Source organism: Syngnathus scovelli, chromosome 10, assembly GCF_024217435.2.
Source record: "Syngnathus scovelli strain Florida chromosome 10, RoL_Ssco_1.2, whole genome shotgun sequence".
In the NCBI taxonomy this organism is placed as follows: domain Eukaryota; kingdom Metazoa; phylum Chordata; class Actinopteri; order Syngnathiformes; family Syngnathidae; genus Syngnathus; species Syngnathus scovelli.
The window spans coordinates 1,527,737-1,548,137 of record NC_090856.1 but is presented as its reverse complement, the minus strand read 5'-3'; the positions used below and the strand labels follow the sequence as shown (position 1 = coordinate 1,548,137).

General features: G+C 42.6%; 1 protein-coding gene across 4 annotated transcripts in view; it reads right to left on the bottom strand.

The window, feature by feature from the left end:
- The window catches only part of dennd1b (DENN/MADD domain containing 1B), a 66,547-nt gene extending 51,828 nt beyond the window's left edge, over positions 1-14,719 (bottom strand). For 3 of the 4 annotated variants that reach the window (XR_007483382.2, XM_049729035.2, XM_049729048.2), the window contains exons 1-3: positions 14,419-14,719; positions 13,974-14,038; positions 828-871 (exon numbers count right to left, since the gene is read on the bottom strand). Coding sequence is in view for 3 of the 4 variants with exons in the window: in XM_049729035.2 (XP_049584992.1) it covers positions 828-871; positions 13,974-14,038; positions 14,419-14,435 (126 nt within the window). In the remaining variant the exon portion in view is untranslated. The remainder of the gene's footprint in view (positions 1-827; positions 872-13,973; positions 14,039-14,418) is intronic. The other variant, XM_068652106.1, reaches the window with a different exon arrangement.
- Between the last annotated feature and the right edge of the window lie 5,682 nt (positions 14,720-20,401).

Here is a 20,401-nt window from a genome sequence, read left to right as displayed (position 1 = left end):
ATAGTTAAGTTTTTGTGTACAACTCCCCGTGGCAAAAGAAAATTACCATAAAGCTTGCTAACTTCCTATTTATTCCAAATTGGAGAGCAGTTTAAACGGTTTAAAGGGATCGGTTGGTTTATTTGTGATTGCATTGATCAAGTCGGATCTCTAATTTTGTTTGTTCACCAAGCCTGAACGTCTACCCTCAATGTACAAAGTTTGTGCTTTATCTATCATTATCTGCAAATATAAAATGATTATTTATTCAAATATCCAAATCGATTTGGCATAACAGTTCAGAATCCCCCGTTTCCACGTGACCTCAGTAATAATATGGGACTGAATGTGTCAGATGTTGAGCTTCAACTCCAGAGGACACGACCCTGACTGGTTTAGGGGGAACAAACCGTCCAAAAATGCCACATCTGAAAGAGCTACTTTGCCAATGGAATTAACCTAATAATGCTACAGTCGTGAAAAATGTAGCAGACAGAGCAAAACAACGAAAGCGAGAATCCGAAAACAAAAGTGTGCATTCCTGTCACGGCTGCATGATAATTAGCCATTCCTCGCTTGTTGAAGAGCCGCTCGCTGCTTTTCATTACCGACGACAGACATGCAATGAGACGGGGAGACGGAGAGGAGAGGAGGAAAGACAGAGTGAGAGGGGGGGGGGGAGAGAGAAAGAACCATGATGAGGAGGAGGAGGAAGAGTACTGATGGGGGGAGTGAACAGAAAAACAGGAGTGAGAGAATTAGAGAAGATGGGGAGTTGGGGAAGAGAGAGAGAGAGAGAGAGAGAGAGAGAGAGAGAGAATGAAAAAGCGGAGTGTGTTCCATCCAACCTGGTCGGTGTAGTCCTGGGGGAAGCTCCACAGCACGGTTGGATCTAGAGGTAATTGACAGACAGCATTAATCAGCGGGTGCGAAACACACCGTCTTCGCTAGCTGCCTCAGAAGACATACATATTAATGAGATGGGTGGGGGCAAGGGGTAGCTGCTGCTACTGCTGCTGCTGCTGCTGCCTGCGTCTGTGCACGCACACACACACACACACATGCACGCTCACACACCTTTTACTCTCACACGGCGGCAGAACATAGCGAATGTGTTGAGGCTGCACGAGCTGGAGATATGCAAATGCAGAGTCTCAGTATGGATACGATAACGTTTAAAAACAATCCGATCATTGCAGGCCGACTTCGCTTGAATCGTGATAAAATGGCACGTTTGATTCGATGGAGCTGTATATAATTTTTTTTTTTTTTTTAAACATCTTAGCAATGATAAACGATTGAGGATGAATTGGATTTTCATAGTGAGCTATTAGCTGGAAAAGGGAGATGTCTGGCCACCCATCAGACAGAATTGCCCATTTGTCATTTGATCTTTTTTAACGAGCTACTGAAACTCTGATATTTGATTAATAAAAAAAAAAAAATTATTAAATAATCAGCAACTTTTAATTAGCTGGAATTTGATTTATAAAATGTGCTTTGAAGACTTATATGTAAAACTACAGCTCCAAACACGAGCAGATAAAACAAAAAATAACGGCATGAAATGAAGTTTTCATTTTCAACAGCTTGCGGCCATCATCATGTGTGTATGCAATAAGCTTGCATCTGTCCCAATGTGGCTAATTCGGCAAGCTCAAAGCCAAAGTGAGTGAAAGGAAGCAGTCATCCCTGAACACGGGGGTCTTTGCTAAACATGGCTTCCACAGCGCCTAGGTCACCATGTGACACCAGTAAGTCGCAGCACAGCCTTGAAGAGACACAAGCTGTGGACCATCAATTTACGTCACACACAAAAATATACACAAACTCAAACCTCAGTGAAGAATTGGACCCCCATCCAATTTGGCATAAGTGATTGGGGCCACAAATATACAACAATTTTGTAATAATCCCATATGATGATGAATATGACCCCCATCCAAGTAAATGTCAACTGACAGAAAAAATATTTATATAGATCTGTCGCTAATTTCTGGCCCTCCTTATTCTTTCTCATTTCCTAACCTTCCTTTCTCCTCATATTATTCCCTCGCTCTCTTCCTGGGCGAGTAGAGGGCGCAAGAGGGGGCCTGAAGGGGGTGGAAGTTGAAGGTTACAGGGGTGAAAAGGACCCCCCGCTGCTCCGCCCGGGGACACAAATGTCACCATGACAGATCCTGGAACTGTTAATTCATCCTCACAAAGCACACCCTCAAATCTGAATTGATTGCACCGCGACGTGACACAATTCATGGTGTCACATATTCGGAATTCTCCACTGAATAAATAAAATCAGAGTCTCTATAATTAAGGAGGTGCAATATTTTACCAGGCACGCATAAATATGGAGCACATTTGAGTTGAAGAAGATGATTTGATCATTTCTAAGTAATCTAATAACAACTCAATTTTATGTACACATCACAAGTTGACTAAGGTTGTGATTTATTCCGGCTACAATGAGCCTGGCGATAAATTGAAAACAGCGTGTCGCTAACAACAGAGAGAAACTTTAGGGAAGGAAATTTAAACCTTTTTTTAAATCCGATTCATCGACAAAATAATTGACAGATTAACTGATTATTCAAATCGTTGTTCGTTTCAGCCCGATTTGCTAACCAATCGCATGATCGTAAATCGGGTTTGTAATTTTCAGTTAATAGATACCAGAGGGGAAAAAAATCTTAGGTTTTTTTTTTCTTAGTTTTTCTTGGTCTTGTATCAAACAATGCAACGTTTCAGTTTGGTGTGGTGATATGAAAAAGAGGCAAAAAACAAAAAAATCGCTTCTGCACAAATGCTCGGCTTCCCCAAAAAAGTTCTGTTGACTATTCTTGTTGAGAGCAGCTGCAAACTGTTTCAAAGAAGTCAGTTGGTTTCGATATACAAGCTTGCTGCTAATATGAGCGAGGGGGAAAAAAAATAAAATAACCTGTTGGGTGCGAATTGATTCCAAATCACCTATCCAGAAGCGGATTCCGACATTCACACCTAAGAATATATGTGGCATGACCATTGGACCCTGCCACGAGTGTCCATGTAAACAGCCGCATACATGCATGTTTACAGTCAGACGGATGATTATTTACTGTACGGGTAACATGTCCATTGATCCCTGGGGCCTTCAAGCATGGCTGACCTCCAGCAGTCGTCAGCATGTGGGCAACGTGTGAGCGGCCGGCCCCTGAGCATTGGCACATTTACTTGGAGGAGGGGGAGATGCTGGGAATGCTGGTGCAGGCAAAAAAAAAAAAAAATCAATGCTTCTGCTTTTCTTAAGACGCGTGTCAAAGGTGGAAAGTGAAAGGGTTAATAGGTGAAGGGTGTTGGGAACGAAGAATAAGATGAGCTTTGGATCAGATGACACCATTGCTAACTCAGGTGGGCCAATTAAAAAATTCTGATGTTATACGTGCATGGAGAAATGTTTTTATTTTATTTTAATATATCCCATTGTGACAATTGTCTTCATAATTCTATGCGTATTGGCACGTCCAAGTAGGCTAAAAATGAAAACTCTTGGCATCTTCATCTTGGCATACATTTTTGCTTCTTGGGATTTCCAAGCATGGAGCTATTGGCAGGAAATGGCATTCCTAACGCTGCTGGCTGGGAAAGAAGAAAAAAAAAAAAAAAGTTGGCGCAAGATGCCATGTGTCAGATAGCTCACACTGCCCACTGAAGTATTTAACTTGAAGCCATTTTGTCCCAAAAAAAAAGTAAGTTGATTTAAGGTTGCATGAAAATGTCCTGCGTGTGCTGGGGGAAAGGAATAAATGTGAAAAAAAAAATCCAAAATCATCTCACCGGCTCACCGGCCGTTGCAAAGGAGAAAAAAACCGAATACACCTAAAGATGAAAGATAATTCTCTATACTGTGGGAATCAAACAGACTTGGAGCCCTTATGGCCATGCAATGCTCTGAAGGCATAAAAACACTTTTTTTTTCTTCTCCACAAACGACTGAATATGTGTTGCGTGTGAATAGGGGGCCTGTTTGTTAAGGGAGGCCAAATCCCATATGGTGAACACCAGCTCCTCCGCTGAGAAGAGAGACTGTGAAAGCCATCGGCAGCCTCTCTCCTCTGCAAATGAAGGGATGTAGCGCCTGCCTCTCCTTGTTCCTCCTTTCTCCGGCTCCCTCTCTGCTCCCTTTTTCTTGGCCAGGGGTTAAACTGCTGCACTCTAACCTCCTTGGCGGTGATTTCATTCACTGCGTTTGTCTCGCTTGCGCTCTCATCTGTGAGAGAGACTTATTTCACAGTATGGAGTGGATTAGGGACTCATTCGTATGGCCTCGCTACAAAAGCGTTGTTTTAGCGAGCGGCCGCGACGCCGCGACAGGAGGAAGCTGCCGCTGGCTCGCTCGCTCGGCATCCACAATCGGCCCATTGTGGACGGAGGGAGCCCGGCGCTAGAGGCCGTCTAGACTTTGAGCCCGGGCCGATTGGGGAAACAGAGGGAGAAAATCCCATCAGGCAGTGGAGTGAAAGTTAACTAAGGTACCCTGCTGTGAACCTGATGAAGATGTCAAGACAACATATGGCCAAAAATGGCCATTGTCAGAAGAAGGAGCTTTCTTCCCTCAGAGGGTGGCTAAAGAAGATCGTGGAGGGAGGACGGCGGGGTGGGGGGAAGGAATAACTGCGGTGGTCATCGCTTTACTTCTGGATCAGTAGACTTATTCCGGCTGGGAGGAGGCCCAACTCTTCGGCTCGCGGTTAAAGGAGTAAGCAGATTAACTGGCATCTTTCAAAAGGCCAGCCCAAAGAAAACACACTCGGACATTTACAAGATTTTTTTTTAGGGGGGGGCCTTTACCAATCAAGCGAGCCTGCACGCCGTAAATGGCATTACATTTCATGCCGATTTAGTCGGCGGAGGTTTCGAGTAAACATGATATGCTCCTTAAGTTTATTAAAAACGGATTGGTCACACTAGGTCAATTACAAATGAGGGGAAGGATGTGAACGAGCTTCATTCGATTCAAATGAACTATAACGAGAATCAGGGAACGGAGAACACGTTTCCAAACGGATCTCATCCGAGCCTAAAAACAGACGTGAAGGTGCTCCATTTTTTTTTAACAATTTACAACTCAAACCAACAAAAATGGTTGGGGGGGTGCAACATCTAAGGGTTGCGTGTGCTTTTCCAGATGGAAAAAGAAGAAGAAAAAGAAAATCAACAACTGGCAAGCTTCACATGCGCTAGATCGTGGCCAGGGGGATTTTCTAATCCACTTCTTCATGTACATCTGAAAAGATAAACAACCGCCTCAGCCTCAGTCTCACTGGAAGGAGACGAAAGACGGAGCTGCGTTGAGATGATGTGACCCTAATAATGCCACATTAGTTGTTTCGTTTTCCCAGCCATGTGAGAAAAAGATGCTTCGGCGAGGAGAGAGGGAGGGAAAGGGGGTGAAGTGGAGCCATGCAGAGACAGAGACGTGAAAGCGATACTGTCTCCGGGCTAGTTGGGATGCAACCCAATTTCACGGCTTCACGAATGACTGGCACAGCATATGGACGCAACCTTTGTGACAGCCAGCGCATATCAGCGCTGATATTTCCAGCCACCCTCCATACTGCTCCGACGTGACGTCAAACGGAGGAGCCTCTGCATGACTGCTTCGCCGACACCATGTACTCAGCATTTTGTTTGGCTAGCTAAGGAGGACGTAGCCAGCGATCTGTCACGCTACTTGGTAAAATCTACCAAGCTTGACAAGTCCGCTTTGTAACTCGAGACGAATCGAGCGTTGGAGTACAGATGGGTGAGCGAGTTAGTGCGAGTTAACGACGCCAAGTCCGTAAATAATGTCGGGGAAAAATACAAACGCATCTTAATGTAGTCACATATTTCACCTCATACTGTCTTTTTGTATAATATAATATATATATAAAAAATAATAATAAAAATAATAATATAAAATATATATAAATAATAAGAGTAAAAATCTGTGCGATGACTTTAAGAACAAACAGGCACAAGGTCTTGTTTTGAACCGCCATTTTGTTCAGTTATCAGGTGTGGCTCTTCCACACTCACCAGGAGGTCTTGGATTTTGCATGGACACAAGGCAATAATCTGCAAGCCTTGTCGGAAAGGGAAAAAAAAAAAGAGGTGAGAATAAAGACAGCCTGAGGACTAAGTTGTTTTACCATCTGAAGAGCTAACATCACAGACATTAAAAGCTACACGAGTCAGCTCTCCACAGCAAGCCTTACGCAGCCAAAGTAACGGCAGAAAAACACATTCAGCAAAAATTGGAAGACACGAGACAGTCGCTGACTACATCAGAACAACCGCGGTGAAGAACTGCAGAAAAAATGTGAAGTACTGAAAATCGGATTTGAACAATTGAGATGGAAGATGTCAACTGGAATGATCCAGGAAAATCTGTGTCGGCTCTCATTCGCAGCGGACAATCAAAATTACAGATGGGAGTAATTAATGATGAATAAAAATGAGTGCATGTCAATCGAATCTTCAAGCATTTAAATAAAGTGGACTGCATCACTTGGCTACAACCAGCAGAGGCGCTATTGGCTGGAAGTCAAAGTCGATAACTTTGGTCTAATCTGCTCAAATGACTACGATCATCTATTTATTTATTTATTTAAATCTGAGCTGCTAATTCCAAATCTGTCCTTGTTTTTTCTCTTGAGCATCAGGTTTTCCTGACATAAAAACACCAACACTAATCATTTTAAAAACATTTTCCGTCGTCCAAGCAGCGATTCCTTGTCGGCTTCCCTTTTGGAGCAGCCTCGGTTTTGACGGAGCGATGGAAATGTTATTTTCGGGGCATGTGACAAAAGGAAGTTTTGGGATGCGTAAAAACTTAAGGAAAGCCATCAGGTGATATGCCAGTCGGCGGCAGATGCTTAGGGGAGACTTTCTTTTGACTCTTTGCGGCATCACACAAAACACGGTGTCGCGCGGCAGCTCCTTGAGGTGTGGAGAGGATCGATCTCGGTTAATGTCATATGGCACAGCACCCAGAGGCAGCAGCGTGGTGCTGATGACAGTGAAAAGCCTTGCCTTTGGCGGAGACATGCACGCTGCTGCTGAGCTGTGATTTGAAGTTCACATGCAAAGGCTGACAGAAAGACAGCTCTCAGTCAGGCATTCCAACTTGAAGTCGCTCAGCCAGTCTCTCCACAGGGAAGACAAAACATCTGTAGCCGCTAAAAAGCACAGAGTGGAACACACAAAGTTCTGCTGCAGGACTGCTGGGCCAAAATGCTGAGACGCAACACAAACATGGCTCACCGATAGCCAACATTGGATCAATTACTGATATGCACTGGGAAAAATAACAATTAAAACAAAAAAATGCTGATTAAAAACAATCTGCACAACGTAAAAACATGCAATAAACAAAAAATAAACTGTAAATAAATTCCAATAAACTACCTCGCGGGTTTCATTTATTGCAAGTAACCCCCACAATGTAATTAATAATACAATGAGACCACCAAACATTTCATAACAGCCTTCTTTGGAAAGCCATAAATCCAAAAATGGCCCACGGCAAAAATGACTTTGACACTTCTGGGTAAAGGAATGTATGAGCTATACTGAAACCAACCTCAACAATATACCTAAACAGCGATCGCCATTTCTTGCTCATACAATTTAGCAATCAATCCCCAGATTATAGTTCAGACCGTAACCCGAGCTCATCCAATGACTGACGCGTTTGTAAATGTGCACATGGCGTGGTCTCGTAGACTGTCTGCCTGTAAACAAATTGCAAGATTTCCAATGAGAAATGATCCAAGACGTCCACGAAAGCATCACGATTGACCTATATTTGAAAAATAGGCCAAAGCTCAAATTAAGGGCCAACAGGGCTTCCTTGCGACGTGCATGTAAACGCCATCGTCTTCGCAGTAATTGTGAGGCAACGTCTTTGTAGCCTTGAACACACACACGTAGCCTGGAGGCACGGCTGTTGACATGTAAATAGTGAAGACGCGAGCTGAAATGACAGCGCAGACAGCAGGCTTGTACCACTAGTTCTGCTTGACTTGGGTTTTGGTCTTGGTGCCTAAATTAAGAGTCTGGATGTCAGGATACCAGTACTCATATCATGTCAATAACTAGGTTGATTTTCTTAATTACCGATGGAAGATACTACGTATCTGTCTTTTGCGTCACGCCGCTTCCAGATCACTTTGCGTCACTTTACGAGGCAACGGCTCAGAGAGGGTCCCAACGCATTGATGTCTTTTTCCACAAGTTTCAGTATTTCTATTGTCAAAAGTGTCAAAATAAGAGATCTCTACATTCGGCTGTTGAGTGTCCGTCCATTTGCTATCTAGCAGCGGCCATCAAGGAATTTAATACAATGTGTGGAATGATCAAAACACAGATCTTAGAGAAACCTAGCTTCCCCCCAAAAATAAAATAACCATATTGAGAAGAACACTTCTGTAATACGCTTAAATATATTTGATATCTGCTTAGCATGACGTTGTCAAAAGTCAGATATTTGAGGACAGATTTTTTATTACGAATAGCATCCCAATTAATAAATCCATTTCATTTATGGGTGAAACTAGGCCATCTTGATATTACACACATTGGACCGAGCCAATAATTGTTGATTATTGTTTGCATAACAAGCGCCATCTGCTACGCTCCATCCATTCACGATCCCCGACAGTCATCGCTTGACATCCGTGTGAAGAAGAGCTTAAACGTCCAGTCGGGTCCACGTTTCACTTTTGCTTCATTGATTCCACGTTTTAAGATGAATAATCCAAGAGCTACCCAGAGAATGTGAGGAATGGTCACTTGGGAATGGATTCACTCAGGTCTATTAGCATGAGCGCACGCAAACAGCAGCCAGTAAAAACAACTGTTCAGTCTGTAAAGATGATGCAATGAACCACTTCTGCAGTCATCAAAATCATCACATTTTAAATTATTGATCAGGCCTTACACTTTTTTCCACACTGAAGAAGAAATGTCTATAAATAGCCCGCGGTGGGTGCCTAGAAGTATTTCCATGTTTTTTCCCCCCCCTCATCTAGATGCTATTATAAACCCTAATAAAAAAATGGAAAAATAGACAGTGCTGCACTTGGACACCACAAAACCCAAAGGCTCTTATTCCGGCCCAGTGCTTTATGCTTTGGCCACTAAACACCATGCTGATGAAACAACAAAGCTGTCCAGAGGGGGTTGGATGTTTCCAAGTGAGTGCGCCAAGTACCTACCGCATGTCACAAGGTCAGATGGCACCAAAAGAGAAGCCATGCCATACAGTTCAAAACACACTGGACAAAAAATGGGCCTTGTTTGTTTCGGCAAATTAACCGTGAAAAGAAGGATTTTTAAAAAATAAGATCAAACAATGACTCGACACTTTAGCAAGAGAAAGGGTGAAGGCAGTGACGAGGGTTGTCAAAAAATAAAATAAATAGCATTTACAAACAGAAAGAAGCCCTGAGAATCTTAAATCACTCCACGTCATTAGAAACAAACCGAGGCACTCTAATCTTTTTAAATAAGACAAGTTGGAAGCCAAGCCAGCGAGCAGCAGGTTCTGACACAGTGCTGAATGGGTGAGTGACTCGGAGTTACAAATGACTCCGGACGAGAACAAAAAAGTGATGCTGGGGAGCATGGGGAGATGTTGATACACTGGCGTGCCAAAATCCAGTCTTACATTTTGGCAGACTGGAAAAACTACAAGTACAGTTTGACGTTGAGGGCTTGTGTACGATGTAAACGTTGCTTGCTAACAAAGTTAGACATTTTATTAGTCGATCACGGCCATTTTGTTAACTCATTCGCCGCCAGTCCCATTAAAATGAAGTCTATAGTCGTCAATGGCAGCGAAAAAGTTAAATGTCTATCCCTATCTGCTTAATTTGACTCTGAGGAAACGGAACAAAGACTTGCATGACATCATGATCTTCTGTAAATGAGCTAATTTGGTAAAGTCACATGGGTGAGCCAAAGTAGAAAGGCATAAGGGTTGCGAGATAAACAATGTGTGAGACCCAGGGGTCTTCTCAAGAGTGAAAGTGAAGACGAGTGTGGCCTCTCTAATGACCAATCAACACCCTCCTCGCTGCCATGACATCTGTTAGTACTTCAACGGCCTCCGATTTGAGCGCCATGAACGCAACACGCCGCCGCCGCCACCGCCGGGATCCAATCACGGCTGTTGGAATAAGTGAGCTTTGGGTCGAGGACCAATTCTGACATTTCGCAGAATGCCAACGTTCAACCTTTTCTAAAAGTTCTACTACACGAGTTTTGCGGCGTGAATGCAAAAGGTGAAAAAAGAAAGGAGGGGGAAAAAAATAATAATCATAGTTCTGCTTGAGGGGGCGAGAGCAAAGAAGCAAGCGGGCGGATATCGAACTAGCGAACAATAGGCGACCCTTTGGAGACCTTGGGATCACACGGGATGCTGTACAAAAGAGACATTTCATAATTGGACAAAGTGAAACCAAAACATCATGTGGATAAAAGGCCAAATAGTGTCTGCTCTGTACTTTTTAGTTCTCAAATGTCTTGGATGTGTTTCGAGAGGAGGAAATGTTAGAACATCTATTTTTGGCTATTATTTTCATAACAACTTATTCAAAAACAACAGTCTGAGCGCAATTTTGTGCAAGTCAATAATAAAAATTAAATACTTACCATCATTAAAGCAAGCTCATGTCATTGCACAAGCTGTCAAATATTTCATAAGAAAATTATTTCTTGATGTCCATTTAATACTGTAGTAACGAGCGATATGTGATACGGGTGTTGAATATTACCGTAGATATTATTACGATATTTAACATGTACCTAAAGAATGCACAGAATAAATAGATACATTTTTCATCTATATATCTTTTTACTACTGTTCAGTTTTTAGATGGCTTGGTTTTTCTTTTTGCAATGAACATGGGGAGGGGGTGGGGTCACGCAAACCAAATCATACGAATAATAACTAGTCATGCGTGCTGCTCTATTGTCGTTTTTTCCAAAGAATGAATTGTCTCCGTAATTGCAGCATGAATGTAGTTGTAAAGTGATCTGCTGATCTCTTAAGTTTATTGCTTTGTTACTGGAAACAATCTGGCTGGGGGGGCGAAGCGGGTGAGGACAGGTAGCATCTGTCCCCACCTACTGCCTTGGCAGCTTTTGCATCATCTGCTAGCTTTGGCAGCCTCTTGGAAGCACATCAATATGGCTTTATGTAGCCAGAACCGCTAGTAGCTAGCATGCCAGTCACGCTCTCAGGCAACACTCCCTCACAGGCTGAGCATCCAAGGAGCTCGGAGCCAACAGAGCTAAGCACAACTGAGCTTGCATTGAACAGGGAGGCCAAGTCTCCCTGGACCTGCATGGGGCGGGGGGGGGGGGGGGGGGGGGGGGCGGGGGGGGGGGGGGGGGGGGGGGGGGGCGAGGGCCCGGTGTCTGTCATCCATTCACACATGCGTAGTTAGAAAGGTAGAGCTAAGTCCACAAATGTTTCACTCTACCCTTGCTTTGAGCTTTATTTTTATCTCTGTACTTGCCGATCAATTTATTTATTTTTGCAAAATTCACAATGAATATATTGCCATTTGAATTACAGAAATCAGATCAAAAGATCCTAAATATTATGTAAGAAGTGCTCCACGGGAGCACATTTGTTATTTGAACAGGGAAATAAAAAAAACATTAGGTCGTAAAGGTCATGCATCATTAGGCACAAAAGCCTATAGCCTTGTTGGCGTAACATCAGAGACCCCCACAAGTCTCACGAGACCCTCCTACACAGTGTCCAATGTAAACAGCGGATTCACATTTGCCAGATGTTTACTGAAAATTGATCAGTCGCCCTTAATACGCTACGATAATAAGCCAGCATTAAGTTTTTGGCCCAGACCAAAGATGAGGTCATAGATGGATGCGTCACTGGGTTATATTTTCTTGTAGCTTTAGAATGATTAAGAAACCATTTTAGGATCATTAAAGTTAGGCAAAAAAAAAAAAAATTAAAAAGAAAACAGTAAAGGAAAACAAAACCATGTGACTGCACGCCTGCCCGCCAACACGTACATGTCACCGGCAGAGTGCTGATTAAAGAAGGTGTGAAGACTAGTTAACACAGGAAGACAGTGACCATCTTAAAAAAAAAAAGAGTGAGTTTCATTGGACAACAAGCTTTGTGCCTTTTGAAGTTGACCTAAACACCTGACCGTGTCACACATGGCTCTCGTTTCAGGGCCTGCAAGACCAGGATGTGGTGAGGACGGCAAAACAGCAACATCAGCAAAACCACGTGAGCTTTCCATTGACTCAGGCGGGGAGGGAAGGAGCCTGTCACTGTTAAATATTTTTAATGCAAACTGCACTACTTAAAAACTAAATTGCAGTCAAAATCCAACTTTCACTTATATACACACAACTTTCGGAAGTCACATAAGTATTTAGATTAGTTGAATTTTATTTGAGTTCCAGTCACGTCTGCTTCGGTAAAATAAAAAGGAAATAACACGTAAAACCAAAGCGATATATTTCGGCCAAAGGCGTAAGCGACAGGCGGTTGGTTTCACATCACGACCAAAGCCTTTCTAGTTATGACTCACAGCTTTAACCCTTCCTACGTACGACAAAAATACATTTGCTTCAAAGATCAGCCGCTTTGTCGTCTTACATAGGCAAAATTAGTTCACGCACATGAAATAGTAGATTGATTTATAGGCCAACCGCTTTAAAAACACTCCATAGGGACTTTTTTTTGGATGTATGCTTGCAATCACGTCTAATTCCACAACCTTGAGTCAAACGACTGAGCTGAACGACCCGCAGAGTGTGCAAACATTGAGCTCTGGAGAGCACAAGTCCGGATATGAGGCTGACCCTGAATCATATGTGGAGGAAGTGGCTTATTACGGCACAGGCTGCTTGCTGCTTTATGAGTTTGCTTTAAAATCCAATATCACAACTACATCCAAGGGTAACTTTCAGTCTACTCTTTTACTTTAGCCAGGCAGCTGCACAAATCTACAGAAAAAAAAAAAAGTTTGTGGGATATTTGACTTTATGTATATAATATGGGCAATTTTATTTCTAATATTCTCTGAGAATAACTGCCAGCAGTCGCTTTCCAGGCCTGCTTTGCCACCTTTTGTCCCAGCGGTGACTGCCAGAATGTTTGACCCACTGTAAATAGCACAACGGTTAATACAACTTGCTGACCAAAGCATGATCTTTCAAAAACTTTTTTCAAGGGTCAGGGTGCAACGAGAAAGGTGGCTGGCTAGCTTACAGACGCAACAGCAGAGTGCAGACAGTTGCAAAAACAGAGAATGCATAGCGCTAATATGTAACCGAAGCGTTGCGGCTGAGCTTCAGCTGACTTTCTGCTGACCTTGCTTTCGGAGAGACGTCGACCGAGAAGCATAAAGAACATGCTGCCGACTTTACGACAACAATTATGATAACAACCTGCCTGCGCAGTGGTAAGAGCCCTATAGTTACAGAGCATTTGTGAGACAAAAACAAACATTTAGACTTTTAACACAAACACATTTTTTACGGTGCATGACAAACAAAAATCAACACTTACCTTTTTTTCAAAAGTGCATGACTTCATTTTGTTTAATGTAAGGTGAATAGAGGTGCAATGATAAATCGATTAATCAACCCATAATCGATTATTAAATGAATCCACGCTTTTCGACAAATCATTTCATTTGCTTTCACTTCTCGAGGGGACACTGAAATTATAATACATACACACACACACAAAGTATTTTAACATGTTTAAAAAGGAGTTAAGTGTATTATAAAAGTAGTGATTACATTAATGCTTTCAGTAATCTTCCTAGCTGTCATATTTGCACACAATAGTTCCACTGCACAGGATGAACAGCCTGTTAGAGTCATAGGGTCAGGCAAGTTTTAAACACATAAAATTAGGTCAGAGATGGTGAAAGGAGATTATCAGTGACCAAAAAAAAAAAAAAAAAACCACTTACCCTCATTTTTAGTTGCTGAAGAAGCCACATGCAATATCAAATCAAACGTTCTCTCTGGGTTCTCCCTGAAAACAAGAAGGGGAGTCATGAATGGAACAGAACATTATTTCACAATCCATTTCAGGTAATCGATTAATTATGCCTTGTTGTGCAATATTACTTATCTGATCTAGAGTTAATAACGGAATGTTATCGTCATTCCATAAAGACATACAGTTCTATCTTTGAGCATATCTGATCGGACATAGGGCACATGTTGTCATATCTTTTAAGAAGGTTAGCAGAGCTGCTAACAAGCGCACACACACGAGCTGCAGACTGACCCAAAAAGCTGTCGAGCCAGCTGCTGTGCCTCTCAAATCCAAATAACGGCTAGAATTTCCTCTTTTTCTTCTTGTTCTCCAAGCATACATGAATTTGGCTAGGTACAAGTGTAAAGGCTTACTTGACTCTGCTGTCCATGTTTTAGCTACCGCATCGCGACAGCTCCGTGCTGTCTGTCTGTCGGCGGTGGCGGTTCTGAGGCTCAGCAATCCGACAAATGTCCCTCCCCCGCCCTCCACCTTTCGTGCTGGTCCTGGGCTTATCGGGCCCCTGAAGAAAGATGTCACATCTCCACATAAAACGGAACGGTGTCTCTTTCGCCCTTGCTCCGTTACCGTGGGCCCAGTCCCAGTCCCAGTTCCAGCCGAGGAGCACAGTGCATATTTCCCACAACAAGCATCACTCCAGGAAGTGCTGTCAGACTGACCGTGACGTCATCCCGTCGATAGAGGATTTTCCACCGTTACATCGACAAGAATGATTAATTCGGAGTATTTTTTAGTATGAAATTAGATGACGACTGATGTAGACCTGGTGTTTTTTGTTTTTAATTTATTTTTAAATTCAAGAGATCTGGTGTTTTTTCTTGTTCATTTGTTTTTAAATTAAATTATTCAAAGAACGTGTCATTTATCATCTTTCTATCCAATTTTTAACAGAAATTAAATCCAGAATTTCCAGACTGCGAGACAGACTAACCACTTGTACACCAATTTGCCTAAACAAAGTGGAAAAATACAGTACAGGTGAATAATTGAAGGTAAAAGGTGAATCCTCACATAGCAGTTCAGTGTAGGTTCCTGTACAGCAAAAAGTGAAGGGATTAATGTTTGTTTCACAGTCTGACTCACAAACGTGAACTTGTATTTGTCAAGAGACTCAGTTCCTTATTTGTCAGGGGACCAACTCCCTGAAGTCAAACCTGCTGGCAGAATCAATTACAATTCTGACACTTCGATTTCCATCCCGAGGCGGATTTATGCTTGCCTGAATGTTGTTTCTGTTATCTAGAAACCCACCCATCTCAGAGGACTTTAAATTCTCTTTAGACTTTCCTTTTCCTTTTCACTTTACTCTCATATTCAAGCAGTATTTGTGTGATGGTAAATTGAAATCAAATCTCGGATGAGGCTCTCTCCCCTCTCCAGAGAGGCTGTCTGGATCAGAGCCAGATTCATACAGGCGGACTAAAAGGTAATTAAGTGGCAGCAAAATGAAGCATATGCTTTCTGGCAGCGGGATGCGATAGCAAGATATATATAAAAACAATCAGTAACATACATGAGGTTTCACACTGCAAGGAACTATGCTGTCAACACTTCCAGATCACATTTATTTATAGAAAACGAAGGACAACAGTGTTCACTTCTGTTGACTGAGAAACTTTGCTTTGGATTAGTTCTAACTTTCATTAGCTCACTTTTTTTTCCACCTTTCATCAAAATACTCAAAGAACAAAAATTACAGCATAGTTTACACTCCCTTTTTTTTTGTCATGTTGAAAATAACATGCAGCTGAGTGACATAAAAACGTTTTGCCCCTCTGCACCCAAACTAATAATAAATACCACTTGCAGACACATTTTCAGAAATAGAGTTATACAATATTTATTTGGTTGTATAGTTCCATTCTTGATGGGGTGGGCAGGCACTCCAAAGAACCATCTATTTGTATACAAACAATAAAATCTCAGTTTCTCATATTACACCTCGTTAAATTTGTAGAATGAGCAAACAAACCCCGAGTGCATCTTGCGGCAAAGTTAACTTGCAGCCACAGCGACATCGTAAATGTAATCTGCGTTTTCTTACGTCCCTCTGATTGTTCTGACAGATGCAGAACTATGGGGGGTGATATAAGACATTGAATCTGTCATCCCCCAAGGTTTGCAGATATTTATTTTTATTAAAATTGTCCGAGGGTAAGTGAACCTCATAGTGTCAATCAAAAAAACACTTGTCAGTATTCATTATACTTAACGCTAGAGCAGACATATCGTCAGTGGCTTCCAGGAGAAGATAACCTTGAAAGGACTCATTATATGTCTACTCATCAACCTTGCAGTTCTCAGTCTAAATCCTCATATAACTTTAATATCATGGGAAGGTATCCTTGCACTCAGTCAAGGAGAGCCCAGCTAAGATTTTAGCGGGATTACAGGGATTTACCTGCATAGCAAATTACATATACTTACGTCTAATATGCTAAATAGAGTGGATCGATGAAAAGGGTCACAGAGGAACAAACGGCACTCTGCCAGATGTTCTGGTAAAATCTTCAGTAGGATTAGTTCTCAATTGTTCACACAGATCTTTGTGGATTAAAGCTGTGTGGCATCATACTGTACTGTGTATTTTTATATTTGGGTCATTTCCCACATTAGAATATCAAAAACGTAGAAGAAAAGCTCCATCTACAGGTATTTGTTGACATTTATGGCCTAATTGATGGATTTTTTTTTTTTAAACTCCTCTCATGGGGTTACTATGGCTGCCTGAAGTTGAGGTTTCAATTTTCAGATCAGTGAGGTTTGCATGTTCTCTCCATGTTTGCATGGGTTTCCCTCCCTGCTTCTGCACACATTACAAAAACATTCATGTTTAGTTTATGAAGTGAAGGCTAATATATTCCATTGGGAAACGTTTCTATACTGTAGCATCAAAATCAAAAGCAGACTACATTTTTACAAGCACCTAAAATGGTTCTCCGACCCACCCAAAATGGGTGAGAATCACTGCTCTACATTAACTGCAAGTGTGAATGTGGTGTGAATGGCAGAGCACAAGTCCGAGTGTCTCACAAAAATGTCTCACAAGATGCAAAAAGATTCAGCAATTGACAGTTGGTCACGTTGTCAATCATCTTTGTGATTAGAAATTTTTTTTTTGCAGATTTGTTTTTATTTTAAATTAAGTTAATATATATTTTTTTAGAACAGATCCTTACATACTCGGCCACTGTTGTTCCTCAGACGACTGTAGGGGCGCTGTGGAGGCATAGTCACGTGCTTGTGACGTCGTTTCAAACAGGAAGTCGTGCACGTAACACTGACAGCGATTCTTGCAGAGGCAAGTCAGGAAGAGGGAGAAAAAAACTTGACATTGTCAATCATTAGATATTTAAGACATGCTACGTATTGATAGTCGCTTATTAAACGTTGACAATGCATTGCCAACGTTGTAAAAAAGGTGTAGCGCTTAGCATTTTGACTCTCCTTCACGTCCAGTGTAAGGAACGCCTTGCAACACTCATGTCAAGCACGAAGCTGCATGTGGACGGCTCGAGGAGACCCGAAGACGCGTCGGAAAGCAGAACCGAACCACAACAAGCTTGTAAACAGCTGACAGAGGAGGAGCTGCTCATTCATAAATTCCACACAGAAGCGTGTCAGGTAATAACATCACTAAAAAAAATTGAAATCAACAAATCTGATTTTTTTTTTAATTAAAGATTAACCTTGCACGATATTAAATATTTGTAATGTAAATTCCAGCATTTAAGCACAAGTTGAATGGTGGTGCTAATGTTGTTTTTGTCAGATCCTTCATCTTATCCAGGTCGTCTCTATTCCTCCATCAAGCAAAGCCAGTGAGGCGTGCAGTGGTGACTGGCGCCTGTGTATAGGTGCATCTGCATGCCTAGGGGCTTCCATCTTGTAAATATTGTGCTCTTGAAGTTGAGGCAAGTTGGCCAAGACCTGAGGAAAGTGTGAGGGCCTGGGTGGCAAAAGCACAATGCAGCGTGGGGTGGGCGAGGGGGGGGCAGCTCCGCCAGCTTGACTATGTGGTCGTGCAATGCCATGTGAAATGACAGGCTGTGTCACCCAAAGGCCCGGGGCGTTTTTATCTTTGTGGCCTGTCAAAGCTCACCAACTAGTGGGCTCTCAGTTTGAAACAGACTGAGAGGTGACATTTTGGAAACTTCCTGAGGGATGGCAGAGGAGTTTGGTGTTTTTCACTCTCACAGAAGGTGGTTGCATCCATGAACAGCTGGAGTAATAGGTTGTGTCAGAAATCTATTCTTTAACTCTCGCAAGTCGATTCAACTTATGGAAATATGAATGCCGGTGTCACGGCATATTTTTTGACTAATGAAGAACACACATGTAACATATTAATTTATCGTATCATAAGTTTTACATCTCCTCCCATGCAACAAGGTCACCTACAATCCTCTTTGACCCAAAACAATCTGTTTATATATATATGTATATTTATGTTAATTTCATCCTTGTGTTTGAACGTATGCATGGGACATACATGTACATGTTTCTTGCACTAATTAAAAATAAATGTCATGATGTACAGGCAGAGAAGCAGATTTATATTGATCCTTCCAGTGGCTACAAGGTGTTCACAGAGTATGCTCACCTTCAGCGAGGGAAGTGCTGTGGCACTGCTTGCAGACATGTGAGCAGCTCCTTTGTGTGCTTCTTTTTTTCCCCCCACATGTTTCTTCTTTGCTACTGCACTTTAATTCTGTTCTGTGACTTCTCTGTTTGAAAAATAACCAGACATAATTCTCGTTCTACAAAATACAGTCCTCCACGTCACTTCTGGATTTTTTATTTTAGTTATTTTATTGTTAGTCAGAAATATCAGGCTACTTCCTGGTTCATGGACAACAATGAATATTATGCCGCAGTGAGTCTTGTTCAGGCCTGTTCATCATCTTCTCTGGAAATCCAATCCAGTTTTGCCAGCGTCTCTGTTTCTTCTTGTCCTCTGTTTTCCTTTCTTCTCTTATCTTTTTTCTTTTGCCTTGCCTTTCTTTGCTTTGTTGAACACCATTTAATGATTTCATTCCCTCCCGCAGTGTCCATATGGCCAAGTCAACGTGAAGGACCCTGCGATGAAGAAAAGGTTTAATTCTCTATTTTACGTATAGGTCCAAATGTGCCAAGGTAACAGAAGAATCCGGTGCCTTGTTTTGAACCATTTTTTAGCAGAATGATGAAATTCCAGTAGTGACTGTGCAATATGTAGACGATTCTTCATTATTCTCATTTTTAATCTCCAGGAGAGATTTTTCTGTCGAATCCCATGCGAAATGCATTTTCACTGTATTTTTGTTGTGAGTGTCCATTTAGGAATGCAGCGAGTTTCATTCCTCATTCCTTTTTATGAGAACTTAATTTCTTCTCTGATGTATTAACAAGAGTTGTGGGAGTATCGGGATAAAAACTGAAAGTGCATTTTAGATGTTTGCCCTTAAGATAAAGGGCATATAAGAGAAGATAACAGTCGGATGTCAGATAACATCTTGCGCTCCTTTGCTTTGCATCTCTTATTATTTATTTTCTCCCAAATGCGCGAGCGCATGAATATTAGCATCATTTGCGCTCCGCGTCGGCTCCGCTAAACTCGCTACCTTTGACTGAAACGCTCGGTTGTTTAAAAATAGGCGAGGGCCGAGGGGGTCAGTCCTTTCTCTCGGCTGCTCTGCTTTTACACCACTTGATGGAATCAGGCTGTTAACAAACACGCCGTCGACATGGCCGGCCGCCCCACCGGTCTGGCAGCCTCCTGGCAACACTTGGTTAAGCGCACTTTCCCCCCGCGGCCGCTCTCCTGAGCCGCAGCCTAATGAACTCCGTCCGCGGCCCTCCTTCCCCACTACTGCAATACGGCGAGTCACGTTCAAGCGCCTCCATACGGGCCTTAGAAGAGCACAACACCCCGTGGCTTCTAATGGGCTAATATAGAATAAAGGCTATGCTAAACAGCGCACGGTTATGGTAGCGCGAGGGAAGGCCAAGAGCTGGCTCCGTCGAGGTGAGGTTTGACTCGTTAGCGCATGTGGGAAGACAGCAGCGTGCCTCCGGGCTCCCAACATGTCACGCATGGGCAAAGGAATGTGTCTGCCGCCGAATTGCGTCTGCGCCGGCAACGGCCGCTCGTTCGCTCGCCTTGTCGGCAGGTGGGTCCTAAAGGCAAAGCGCTCGCTCGCTCGCTCGCTCAGTGATGGCGACGCAGGCCCGCCAGCAGCTACAAGGAGATTTATGATCCCAGCAGTGCCGAGGAGGACAGGTTCTCGGGGACGTGTCGTCGTCAGGCGGGATGAGATGTGAATTTATGTTGTGTTATTGTAAACCGAGGCAGCG